General features: G+C 33.1%; 1 protein-coding gene across 1 annotated transcript; it reads right to left on the bottom strand.

The window, feature by feature from the left end:
* Positions 1–458: 458 nt before the first annotated feature.
* On the bottom strand, positions 459–1,479 carry LOC107910234 (uncharacterized). The gene is made up of 2 exons (XM_016838017.2): positions 1,197–1,479; positions 459–1,077 (listed from the first exon to the last, which is right to left on the bottom strand). Exons 1-2 carry the CDS (start codon positions 1,413–1,415, stop codon positions 667–669), a joined length of 630 nt encoding a protein of 209 aa, XP_016693506.1. The 5' UTR covers positions 1,416–1,479; the 3' UTR covers positions 459–666.
* Positions 1,480–12,096: the final 10,617 nt, after the last annotated feature.

Raw genomic sequence — 12,096 nt, 5'->3', positions numbered from 1 at the left:
TTTAAAATTTTTCCGTAAGAAATTATTAAGAGAAAGTATATAAAGAAATACCCAGAAAATTTCTCAATGTCCCTCTTTTGAGAAAGAATATTGCCAATGCCTAACATCGTAGTAATGAGGGTTTTTATGAACCTGTAAAAAGGAAAGGTAAAGAGTTCCATTTTATCTGGCATTGGATTATCTTGGTTTTATATTCAAATCTAAACCCAATTAAAAAATCCAATACCTTTTAAATAAAAATATTTACTTTTCTATTCTCCAAATTAATTTTCTATTTCATTTTTAGATTTTGTAATTGTTGTTAATCTTTAAATTTATAATGTTATTTTAATTTTAAATTTATTAAGGTAATCTCCCTGGCTTTTGCTCGTATCTGTCATGACCAGAGACTGCTTTTTGATGTAACAGGAAAAAGATTGAATTAAATTATGGAGTGAGGTTGTTTAAAACACGTACAATACTGAAATTTGAGGTTTCGAGGATCCGATTTTAGGTTTACATTGAAACAGGCGAAGCTTCAGAGTTCAGAGGCTAGAAATATCTTGTACATTATATTAAGTCACCATTGAAAAATGGCAGATTTCTAAATGTAGATTTCAATGGTTTAAGAAGCTTATATGTATACATATGTTGGAGATGATGAGCTTGATGGTCCATCCCGGCTTGCTAGCACAGGAGGCTATGCCTTTGGTTGAATAGTTTTGGAGGGCCTTGGTCTGGTGGTGGGTGCCTGAATTTGCAATTAGGGCAAGCAGGTGATGATTTGATTAGCATCACCAACATATGGCACTGCCTGCACACTGTTGCTACCATCTCCACCTCTTCCTCCTTCGCCTCTTCCACCGTTAACCACGGACGCTTCTGCATTAATCCTCCCCAACCGTTGAGCTTCTTCTCAACTGAGCCGACACAGTTTTGCTTGCTCACCGCTTCCGGATTTGTTGCATTAGAAACGCATGGTAAGTTTAGCTCAAGGTCTAAACTCATGTGACCAGTGCTTGGACACTCAGGGCTTGTCCTTGGATCCTTACAAGTTCTCGTATCAGTCCTTGAATTGTAAAAGTGTATCGTCCCTGACTGAACACCCACAAAACCGAAACAATAACAAGATTGTAAGTATCATATAACCCTGTTCGTTCATTGTATAAAGTACAAAATAGCTGTCCATATATGCATGTATGTGTCTATATATATACCTGAAGATCAAGACATCTTCGCCACTCTATAGGCAATGGAGTGTCGAGGTGAAGCTCCATATCAAACCCTGGTTTTGTTCTTTCGGTTTTCGATCGCTTAATGAGAGTTTCTTCGTCACCATCTAAAGGCTCTTCCAAGTTTCTCTTCTTCCATAAATTCTCAAACGCCGACGTGGTCTTCCCCATTTCCGGAGAGAGTGAGGCTTTAAAGGAAACCATTGATAAAATGCTGAAACGTATAGATGGTTTATATAGGCAGAAGTTTGGGAGTTGAGAGGTGAGGAAGTACGGGCCATTAAATGTGGTGAGACTACGCATAGGTGAAGGTCTTGAATGCGAAGGGATCTTTAATACCATAAATAGCTCCAACTTCCACAGTTGGGTCACTGAAACAACTTTAACTCGTAAAGCTTTCAATACCCCCCTTCCCCTATGCAATTAAATTCAGCCTGTTTTTCATACCCAACATCTGTTGTTTGTGATTAAAAAAAGTTCCATTCGGATAAAGCACTTTACAAATATGTCTCGTGAAATTTTGGTAACCAAATGATAAATTTTCAAACCGATCGAGAAAGCTCTGAAAGGAGTAGATAATTTCCTCGTGGGAACTATCTTCTTGGACCCGCAAACAGACATCTAATTCCATTCTCCGTACGACATTGTCAATTCTCATAACATAAATATCTGTAAAATCTTTGAATGTTTGATATTTTAAATTTTTTTCCTTCTTGTTTTTTAGAATGACTATTTTATAATCAGCATTGAAAGAAAGTGCAACACTGATCTTTCCTAAATCCCTACTATTTAATTCATTATTCTCAACTATTTAATATATTTACACATGTATATATAGCACAAGCATCTTGAATTCGATACCTTTTGATTTTATTTTTGTCCAACTTTAATCACAAATATAGCTTTCACAATTCATTTGTGGGTCTTGTACTTATCAATAATGTTGATTTTGTTTGCACATTCTAACTTCTACATTAGTTGCAACTTATTTTGCAATTGAATGGTTGTGCAACCCCTACATATATTGGTCATGTGTCACATCATAATTGATTCGAGTTAAGAAGCCTAATAAAGATGGGCTGAAGTTCAAGCCCATTAACATGGACCCCGAGTTATTTAAGAGCACCTATTAAGTTGCTCACTATAATCCAAATTGAAGGAAATGGAGCTAAGCATATTTTAGTAGTTGAAAGACTAACGGAGCCAATTTATGAAGAGGCAAATTTGGGTGGAAGCTGGAAGCATTTTAGTTGGAGAAATATTTGTTAATCAAGAGTCAAAGTTGCCTAAAATCCAAGAGTTATGCATAAACTTGAAATTGAAGTTCATATCTGTAATTCGTCCGGTCCCCCTCAAAAAAAAGTAAAATAAAAAAATAATAAAGAGTCCATTATTAAGTCCATTTATAAAAATAGATTGGCCCAAATACAAAAAAAAAACTCAAAACCTAAAAAATTTTCGAAAACCCTAGTTCACGCTAACTCCATCCATGCTATAGCCTCGCCACATCAGTAGTCGTGCCATCTGACACCTCATCTGCCACCACCACTTGCAAAAAAGGGAAAGAAGACAAAAAAAAACAGAAGACAGAAAGCAGAAGTAGAGAAACAACGAACAAGGAAAAAAGAAAGAAAGAAAAACAATATATATATGTATTTTAATTCGGCTATAAAAGGCAAACAAAAACCCTATGTATTTTAGACACTGATGGAATAGAATACAAAAAAAAAGACCCAAGTTAAAAAAAAGGTAGTTCTTTGTTTTTTGAAGCAAACATAAAAAAGGAGACAAACAAAGATTTTTTTTTTACCTATTTCGTCGTTCATGCCATTGTAGAAACTCCTCTCTGACTCGAGAAGCCTTGAAATCCCCTAGGGTTCCATCGAGGGCCTCATTGGAGAGGGGAGAAACCGAAAGGTTTCTTTTTTCTCTTATTTTTGGCTTTTTTTTTGAGTTTTCTAACCCTAGATCTGCATTTTACACTTTTTAAGGATTAAAATTTTTTTTTTGGATCTCCGGCCACCGGAGGCAGCGGTCACTGTCGCCAATGATCAGGACCACAACGAAGACCCACTGTCCCTATTGCCGGACAAAGGAGGGCTTGAGAGAAACAAAAAGGAATTAAAAAAAAGGTTTAGAATGATTTTTTTAAAAATATTTTTTTACTTATATAGGCTTAATGAAACGACGTCGTTTTGACCTAGCTTCAGAAGCCTCAAAACGATGTCGTTTTGGACATGACCCGATGACTCGACCCAGATCCTCTAGGATCTGCGTGTTTTTGAGGGAAGGGTCAAATTGCTTCCCAAGTCCTTTCGCCTTTAGGTGCTTTTCAATATGGTCCTAATTTTGGTTTTTCTTCTTTTTTAAATTACACCATTTTATTTTAATTTGTTTTCATTTTGGTCCTCAGACTGTTGACCGTCTGGGAAGTGGAACGTGTACTGGGGTTGGGTTATTTGCCCTTTTGGTCCCTGTATTTTTATTGTATTTTAATTTAACCTTTTAATTTATATTTTTATTTATTTATACCTTCAGCTTTATCATAGCTTCAATTTAGTCCCCTGTTTATTTAATCAAGTACCTGTACTTGCTGTTTTTTTTTTAAAATTTTTATCCTTTAAGTTGCATAATTTATTTTTTTGTCATCGAATTTCCTAATTGTTTTATTTTGGTCATTTATTTTTAAATGTTGATATTATTAATACTATTAAGTGATTATCATTGCTAATTAATATTATTTTTGTTAAAATTTGCTCAAAAGTTAATATTTTATGGATATAATTATATATCATCATACCTTTTCATATTATTTCTCTATTATTATCATTATTATCATATAGTATTATTAATTGAATATTTTTTTATTTCTTATTATTGTATTCATTATAGTATTGTCATTTTATTTTATTATTTATGTTGTTATTTTGTTAATATCATAATTTTGCAATCATCGTATATTGTAAATATTGCTACATACATTCATCCATTTTTCTATGCAAACATATAAGAAATAATTAAAACCTAGGTAATGTTCTGTATTTAGGGATCCGAGAAGTTGTGCCCCTAACTTACAGGGTATGACTTTTTCCTTGAACCAAAATAATCGAACATCCTTTTAAAATTCAAAACGTATAGGATTTAGGTAATAATTAAACGATAAGCATTCTTATTTTCGGGAATTCGAGATCTTGTGCCCTAACTTACGTGACATGACTTTTCGTCTCGATTGATCCGAAATAAGAAAACCTCCTCCATAAACTTAATTTGGATATTTTAATCGCCATCAAATAACATTATGTAAAAGGGATTACATTTTAAATTCTCTTTGAATTCTCAATTTTCGACGCTAAGACATCAAGTAATCAACTAGGCACCAATTTTGGGCGTTATGAGGGTGTTAATCCTTCCTCATATGTAACCGACTCCCGAATCCATTTCCTTGATTTTGTAGACCGAAAATTATTGTTTTAGTGAATCTAACCTTTTTATTAAAATGATTAAGTTTCAATGTGATCTAATCACACCTAATAAAAAGGATTGGTGACCACTCCATCTTCGTTTTACAAATAGCAAGTCGAGTTCCAAAAAGGTTTCGACAATATTGATTCATATGCCCAAAAATTATGAATCATATGTGGATGGAAAGTTTTGGGAGTTTTATTTCCAATGCATTAAACGAAGTGTCTTTTGGAGTTTTCTACAAAGAGTTATATGTATTTTAACGAAGGCTATTCAGGGGGTTGAATCTAGACGAGTTACTAAATGCCCTATTTTAATTCAATATTTTGTACATGTATTGGATGAATATGTGATCCACGGAGAAGATAAAGTTGCCCAAGTTCAAGTGGGTAACTTTGGGCAAATTGCTCATGATAAGGTCAAACAAATGTAAGTTGAAATTGCATTATACTTGCAAGAATTTTTGGCCCAATTAGAGAAGCTCAAAAGAGATGAACCCAAGTTCAATTCATTTTGGTTTGCAAAAGCATGAAAAATTATTAAGTGACTTTTGAATTTATTTAATTAAATGCTTTCATTACATAAAGTATAATACATGAATTAGGAAGTTAGTGCGTGCATGAATGAATGTACATTAAATGCATGTACATTAACTAAATTCATGCATTTAATGTACATTCATTCATACATTTAGTTAATTAAGTATGAATTTTATAGTTATGCATGTATTTAGGATTAGATGCATGTCTTTGGTCATTAGTTTAAGTATTTATGCTACCACACCATAGTGTACGAATGTCGAGCAGAGAATTAGTAAAAGAATATAAGATTTTAAAAACGGCTTGACTGCAAGTGTGACTGATCAATTGTAATATTTTTAAGTGTTACAATGGAACACTTTGAGCATTCCACGGATCGAACCCAAGATAGATCGGACAATAAGGTAAATGACAATGATCAAACATACAATTAATAAGTCTAACTAGCTAATCACTGAGTACTATATTACGTCAACTCATCATTCAAGGTTGATTACACTAAATTACACCTAGGAGGACTAAATTACGTCAACTCATCAATTCAATGAGATATAGTGGTCGATTGATATCTATGTTGCTAATTAATTCCTGGATTAGGGATTTAAATTGCCCAAACTTCTAATTGGTCCAATTTTAACTCTCGGTCACTATTTTACCCAATTAGACGATTTAGTTCAGTTTATCTCTCAACCTCACTAAATTAAATCGAGACAATCAAATTGGTTCGCAATAGGATCTCCTTTTGGTTTAACTTATCTAAATTTTCACCTCTAAGCGTCAATTATAGGTTTGAAGTCTACTCGATTTAGTCCAATTTTTATGATTTAGTAACTGACCCAAAAACTAACCATACAACATTTCAATCAACCAACCACCATAAGACTCAGTGCCTACTCATCATCAACATACAAATATAAATCAATTTCATTCTTAGATGATCCATTAAATAACCATAAAATGACAAGGCTTAGAGGTACTTTGTGACTCTTGAAGGATTCATTATTGAAGATGATGACAATAAGAAAGATGATAAAACCACAACCAAAGATGATATTTTTTCAGTTTTGAAAACTAACAAGAAGAAAATCTATTGAATGCTTTAAAATGAACTCAAAATAACAAGAGAGTTTTGTATCTACTTACAATAAAACTAAAGCTACAGTAAAAATGAAGAAGAAACTAACAACTACTAACTACTAAGTTAATAAAAGAAAACCTAGAAAACAAAAAATGGTGGAAAGAGTAAAAGAGATGACAAAAAGATGATAAAAGAGCCTCCTTTTTTGTTTGGAATCAAGTTTCCTTTAATACAATGGATTCTATAACCCTATCATTTTAAAAAAAATTTTGGAGAGAATTATGTGACTTGAGTTGATGTTGGACATAAAATTTCCCTTGTAGTATTTTATAACCTCGTCAGACTTCAATGTCGTGACACCCAAGCTTTGGTGTCGCGAAATTTGTGGCAGTGAACATGATCTTGGCCTAGAGGGCTCTTGGTGTCACGACATCTCCAACAGTAGGCACAAGCTTGGCTTGGGGCAATTGGTGTCACAACACAGCTTAGCTGGTGTTGTAACCTCGATGACTGTGGCACTGGGCTTCTTCACTTCAACTATTGACTTAGATTTGTGACCTCGAAGGCTTGTAGTCAAGACATTGAAACTTAATGTGGTGACACAGTACACCTAGTGTCGCAACCTTCGTGGCAGATTACTCTAAGTTGGGTTTTCGTTGAAGGTTGCTTCCTTGAGTTGATGAAGGGCCAGTGTTGTGATACACATGTGTCAGTGTCACATATGTGTCACGACTATTGGAAAAAATCTGGTTCGAAAATGATTTTCTTATACGGCGAAAAATGATAATTTTAAAAATCGAGCTAGTTTTTGATATTTATAGCAATAAACCATTTACCCAAATCGCACTTGTGTTATTCTCATACCACGAACTGCTTCGAGTGTAGACTCGAATGATTCGAATCAAACACAGAACCATAAATAGTTTTCTTTACTTTCAGTGTAAAAGCAAAATCTCTTCTCAATAGAAATCAACATTATTGTTATTTCAAAAAATAGATTTAATATTTAGAGAATAAAATCTCAATATTTTCGGGTAGAGTAATAATATCTTCAAGTTGTATCTTTAGCTCTACTGGTGCCATCTATTTATAGGGAGAATAAGTAAAATCTTTATGAATTATAGAAGCCTATTTCAATAGAAAACATACTCTTAATCCAAATAGAAGTAGGTGGGGTGGCAACCTTAGTTAAACGAACTAAGGTTTGTCGTCCCTTTCTTAAACATGAGGTGCTTTTGGGCCTTTCCCATATCCGATCCAATTACAAGTGCTTCCTAAACTTTTAACCCAACCTTTTATAAATCGATTCAACCAAATACTTTTTTTCTATTTCCCAAAATAAATATCTCAAATTAATTTAAATTAATTAATTTCTAAAATAAATAATTTTCTCAACCCAATTTTAATTCTGTTAAAATCATGATAATTTTACCGTAAAAGAATTTATGAGAAAATATATTTAATATTTCTACATTCAATGGATTTACTATGACAAAATGATTTATTTCCATTTTCGAACTTCATTTAATTTGAAAATAATAAACTAATTTCCAGATTATTTTCTTTTTTATTTTGAAGAAAACAACATTCATTTCCAAATGTTTCTCATTTATACATATCTATCATTTCTATTAATTTATGTTTATTTTATTCAACATAAAATTCATTTCTGGTTTCAACGAGCTAGCAGAGGGTCCGGTTAGACATATGTGGTTAGGGCTCAAATGGTTTATAATTAAGTTACAAATTTTCTCTTATTAATTATAAACTCATTTAGTCACGAAGTTATTCCACTATAGTATCGTGACTGAGCTCTCCCCAACAGCATACCATTATGAAAGTAACTCGATTAGTGCTCGTCAAATGACCATGTCATAAGTGCGTTACCCTCATATGATATCCTTAACCTCTTTGGGATAAGTCTGCTCTTCCAATATAATCATATTTTGTCTCATGGTAACCATTACATATTCCTTCATGAAAAGTCAATTACTATTAAATAGTAATCAAGTCATTTATCACAAAGACAAATGACCCATGACCACATTTACTTTTTATCAACCATGTAATACGAATGAGAGGATATCATTTACCCATGTCTCAGGCTATGAGTTCTATTGTTGTGAATGACACTACATATTGTAGAAGTTGTATACCAAATGCACCAACTTTCAATTCCTTGTCTATTTGAACTCAGACTTTTACTTACATCAAAGTATACGAGTCACGCATACATAGTCCTTCACCCATTCAGGATTAAGGTATGCCACACTTTGAACATCACAAGTGAATAAATCCATAAACTGATTCAAGATCTATTCTACTTGGGTCATGTCTAATATCCAGTCAGTCACATCTATATCTCTATCTTTTGGGAGTCATCCACTCTGATGTCCAATACATCTCCGCAATTGGATTTGATAGACGAAATAATAGTTTTTCAATCGATTTTCTCATTTCCAATTAGATTAATGAAATGTTTAGGTTCATCTACTAATATGAGTTGTCTTTTCGTATTGCGATCCCAGTACGTAATTCTCTTTAGTATTACTTGAAACATTAGACAACTAGTGAACTAATATTTTCTTCTATTTTGCTTTGCATACAAAAACCATATGAGGACATTATATAAAGTATATTAATGTAATCCATGAATTATTATATTTACCAATCTGTTCGAAAAAAATTACAAGTGTACATACACAAAAATACTACACTTAGGGCATTAGATCCAACAGTCTCCCACTTGCCCTTATGAAGTAGATGAGTCATGTTTCGCATTCCTATGCCCTCCATATGTTTCACAAAGAGCTCTCTAGCTAGAAGAGTCTTGGCAAAATAAATCCCAAAGGTCTGTCATTAAATACAATCTTTAACTACATCCACTATTTCATCAAACACTACTGTCTCCTTTATGATACTTTCTATCAATTCTTTTTTGTCCTAATGTGGTTTCTTTGGGGTTTAGCTATATCCACACTATTATAGTGCCATAGCTTTTCCATTCCTCATATTCGGCCCTCCATAGTGAATTTAGCAATGTAACTCTACTTGACACTTATTCACCTATGGACCTATCGTCTAGTACAAAAACACAATCCGATGTCGATTTCCTCAAATCTAAAAACATTTCGAATTTAGAATTAGTATATTCGATAGGAGTAAGATCTCCTCCGGAATACAAAAGCATATAATCCCTCGTTCTTCATAAATACTTGAGTATATGATTAATTGCTTGTTAGTCTCTTGGTTTTGGATTTGTGCGATATCAACTCACCAACCTATTAGAAAAAACGGGTTTGGAAAACACAACGAAATATAAATTTAAGGAAAAACCAGAGTTTTAAAATTTTTCCAAAACAATATATTGGTTGTGATATCTAAAGTAATAAACACTTACTCAAAATTGTATCTTTTCGATTCGTCTAGGATGAGTGCTTCGATCGAGTAATCTTCTCCACTATCCTCAAGCTCACGTCTGCCGAATATGGGCTCGCTTAGAACCAAAATTTTTTTCACAAAAATTACCAATGGGTTAATTTCACAATTTCTCTAAATTTTTGGGTCAAGTTATAAATCAGAAAAATATCTCTAGAAATTTTCTAAAATAATCTCTCAAGAGAATTTTCACTCTACAACTTTCTTTTGAATTCAAGTGTATGTAAAATAATGACCCAAAACTCTTTTTATATAGGGAGAGTTTAGAGAGTTCAACTATGATTAAACTTAATCACTTTAATATTAAATTAATATAATATTTATCAAGATAAATATTAGATTAAATTTAATATTAAATCTTATTAAAATAATAGAATGTTTATCTACAAGATAAACATTAAATTTAATTTAATATTAAAATATTAAAATAATATTATTTTTGAAATAGTTAATCTGAAATCAAATTCCCTACTAGAGTCCTAGTAGGAGTGTAACTCTTTCACTGCTTAACCACTGAAGACCAACCACCGCCCGCCGCTGGGATGCAGCAATCGTAGCCACTGGCACCGTTGTGTCTAGTGATGACGGTGCGACACCCTTACGACACCTCGAGCCGGTTCGATTATTGTCGGTTCGATCTGGATCAGTGACAACCTGACCGGTCTAATCTAGCCACTAGTTGGATAGTTGACCCGGTTTCAAATACTAGGTCTGGTTTGACCAGTTTTTGTGCCTTGGTCTTGGTTTTGGGCTCCTAGGCCCAATTTACGATCTCAAGCCCAATTTTCGAGTTCAATTACCTATTAGGCCAATTAACTAACTTGAAAAATAATTTCCAAAACTATCAATTAATTTTTCCAAAAATCACTTTGATTTTCCAAATTAATTTTTCAAGAAAATTCTTTAATCAAATTCTCTAGTTAAACAATTCTCATGACTACCTAATTTAGTTTCACATCGAGTAAATCGACTTAATTAAATTATTTCCAATGTTGTAGAATTTTCTTCTTATTCAAATGCAGTTTGATCGAGCTTTTATTGAGCTAGCGGAGGGACCAATCAGACATATACAATTAGGCTCTAATGATTGCAATTATGTCTAGAAGCATTGTTTCAATAATTCGCAATTACTTAATCATGGAGTCAGATCACAAGAAGTACCATGATTGAAAACTCCTTATTGTATACTTCTTATGGACCAATCAAATATTGTTTTGTCCAATGAGCTAGTCATGTGTGTGTTACCCTCATATGATATCATTAATTCATTTGAGTTAATTCTATTCACTGAATACAATCTTATTTTATCTCACTATCACCATTGTGTCTTCCTAATGATTAATATGATCACTTTCAACAAATGACAGTGATAAATTTCTCGTTCGAGAACAAGCAACCTGTGGCCACGTTCCATATTTATCAATCCACACAATGCTAATGAGAGGATATCATTAATTCTTTAATTGGGCTATGAATACCACTATTGCTAGTAAAACCATGTCATACACAAGTCATGTACCCAACATACTGGCTATGGGCTTGATCATCTTTATAGCATAAGTCTCCACTTATATCAAAGCACATGAGTTGCATATGCATGGTTAGTGACTAACTCAGGATTTTGGTAAATCATACCATGAACGTCACAAGTGAATTAATTCACAAATGAATTCAAAATTAATTCATCTTGGGTCCAGTCCAGTGTATCATTCTACCAGTGAATACATCTGTGTCTCTACTCGTGGAGTCAACTGCTCTGATAGCCAAGACTAGCCAACTCCCCAATTGGAATTATAGACGACATAGTAATCCTTCTCAGTATTTGAATCAAATGCTCACTTCGATTCTTTTTCAGAATTACAGGCTTATTTAGATTATCTACTGAAGTAAGTTATCTTTCTCGCAATGTAAACGTTTTTACAATGCCGCTTTTCTTCAGTTTGAACTTAGAAAATCAATGAGCTAATATTTGCTTGTCACAATTTTGCTATGCATGCAAATATAAAAGACAGAAATACAAAAGACATAATAGTGAAATGTGAAATTAACTTTCTTTCTTTATTCATCGTTCAAATAAATGGAAAATAGTTACATGCTTACTACAAAATGGACACATTTCCCAACAATATCTCACTTACCCTAGTGAAGTAAATGTGTCATTTTCGCATTCCCATATCCTTGACCTGTTTTTTAAAATTCCTAGTTACAAGAGTATTAGTAAACAGATCCGCAAGGTTATCTTCAGAAGCTACTTTCATCACATCTACAATTCCTTCGGTTACCGCCTCTCGTATCAAGTGATACTTCCGATCAATATGTTTCGTCCTTTTGTGACTTCTCTTTTCCTTGGTATTAGCTATTGCTATAC

Source organism: Gossypium hirsutum, chromosome D02 (assembly GCF_007990345.1).
Source record: "Gossypium hirsutum isolate 1008001.06 chromosome D02, Gossypium_hirsutum_v2.1, whole genome shotgun sequence".
Taxonomy (NCBI): domain Eukaryota; kingdom Viridiplantae; phylum Streptophyta; class Magnoliopsida; order Malvales; family Malvaceae; genus Gossypium; species Gossypium hirsutum.
The sequence above is the reverse complement of the archived record's forward strand: the minus strand, read 5'-3'. Positions and strand labels throughout refer to the sequence as shown.

What these genes read in the sequence shown, in the direction of transcription:
- LOC107910234 (XM_016838017.2), bottom strand. Translation starts at nt 1,415, where the DNA reads ATGGTTTCCTTTAAAGCCTCACTCTCTCCGGAAATGGGGAAGACCACG. An exon ending in GAAGATGTCTTGATCTTCAG is followed by an intron (nt 1,078 to 1,196) that starts GTATATATATAG and finishes GTGGGTGTTCAG; the next exon opens with TCAGGGACGATACACTTTTA.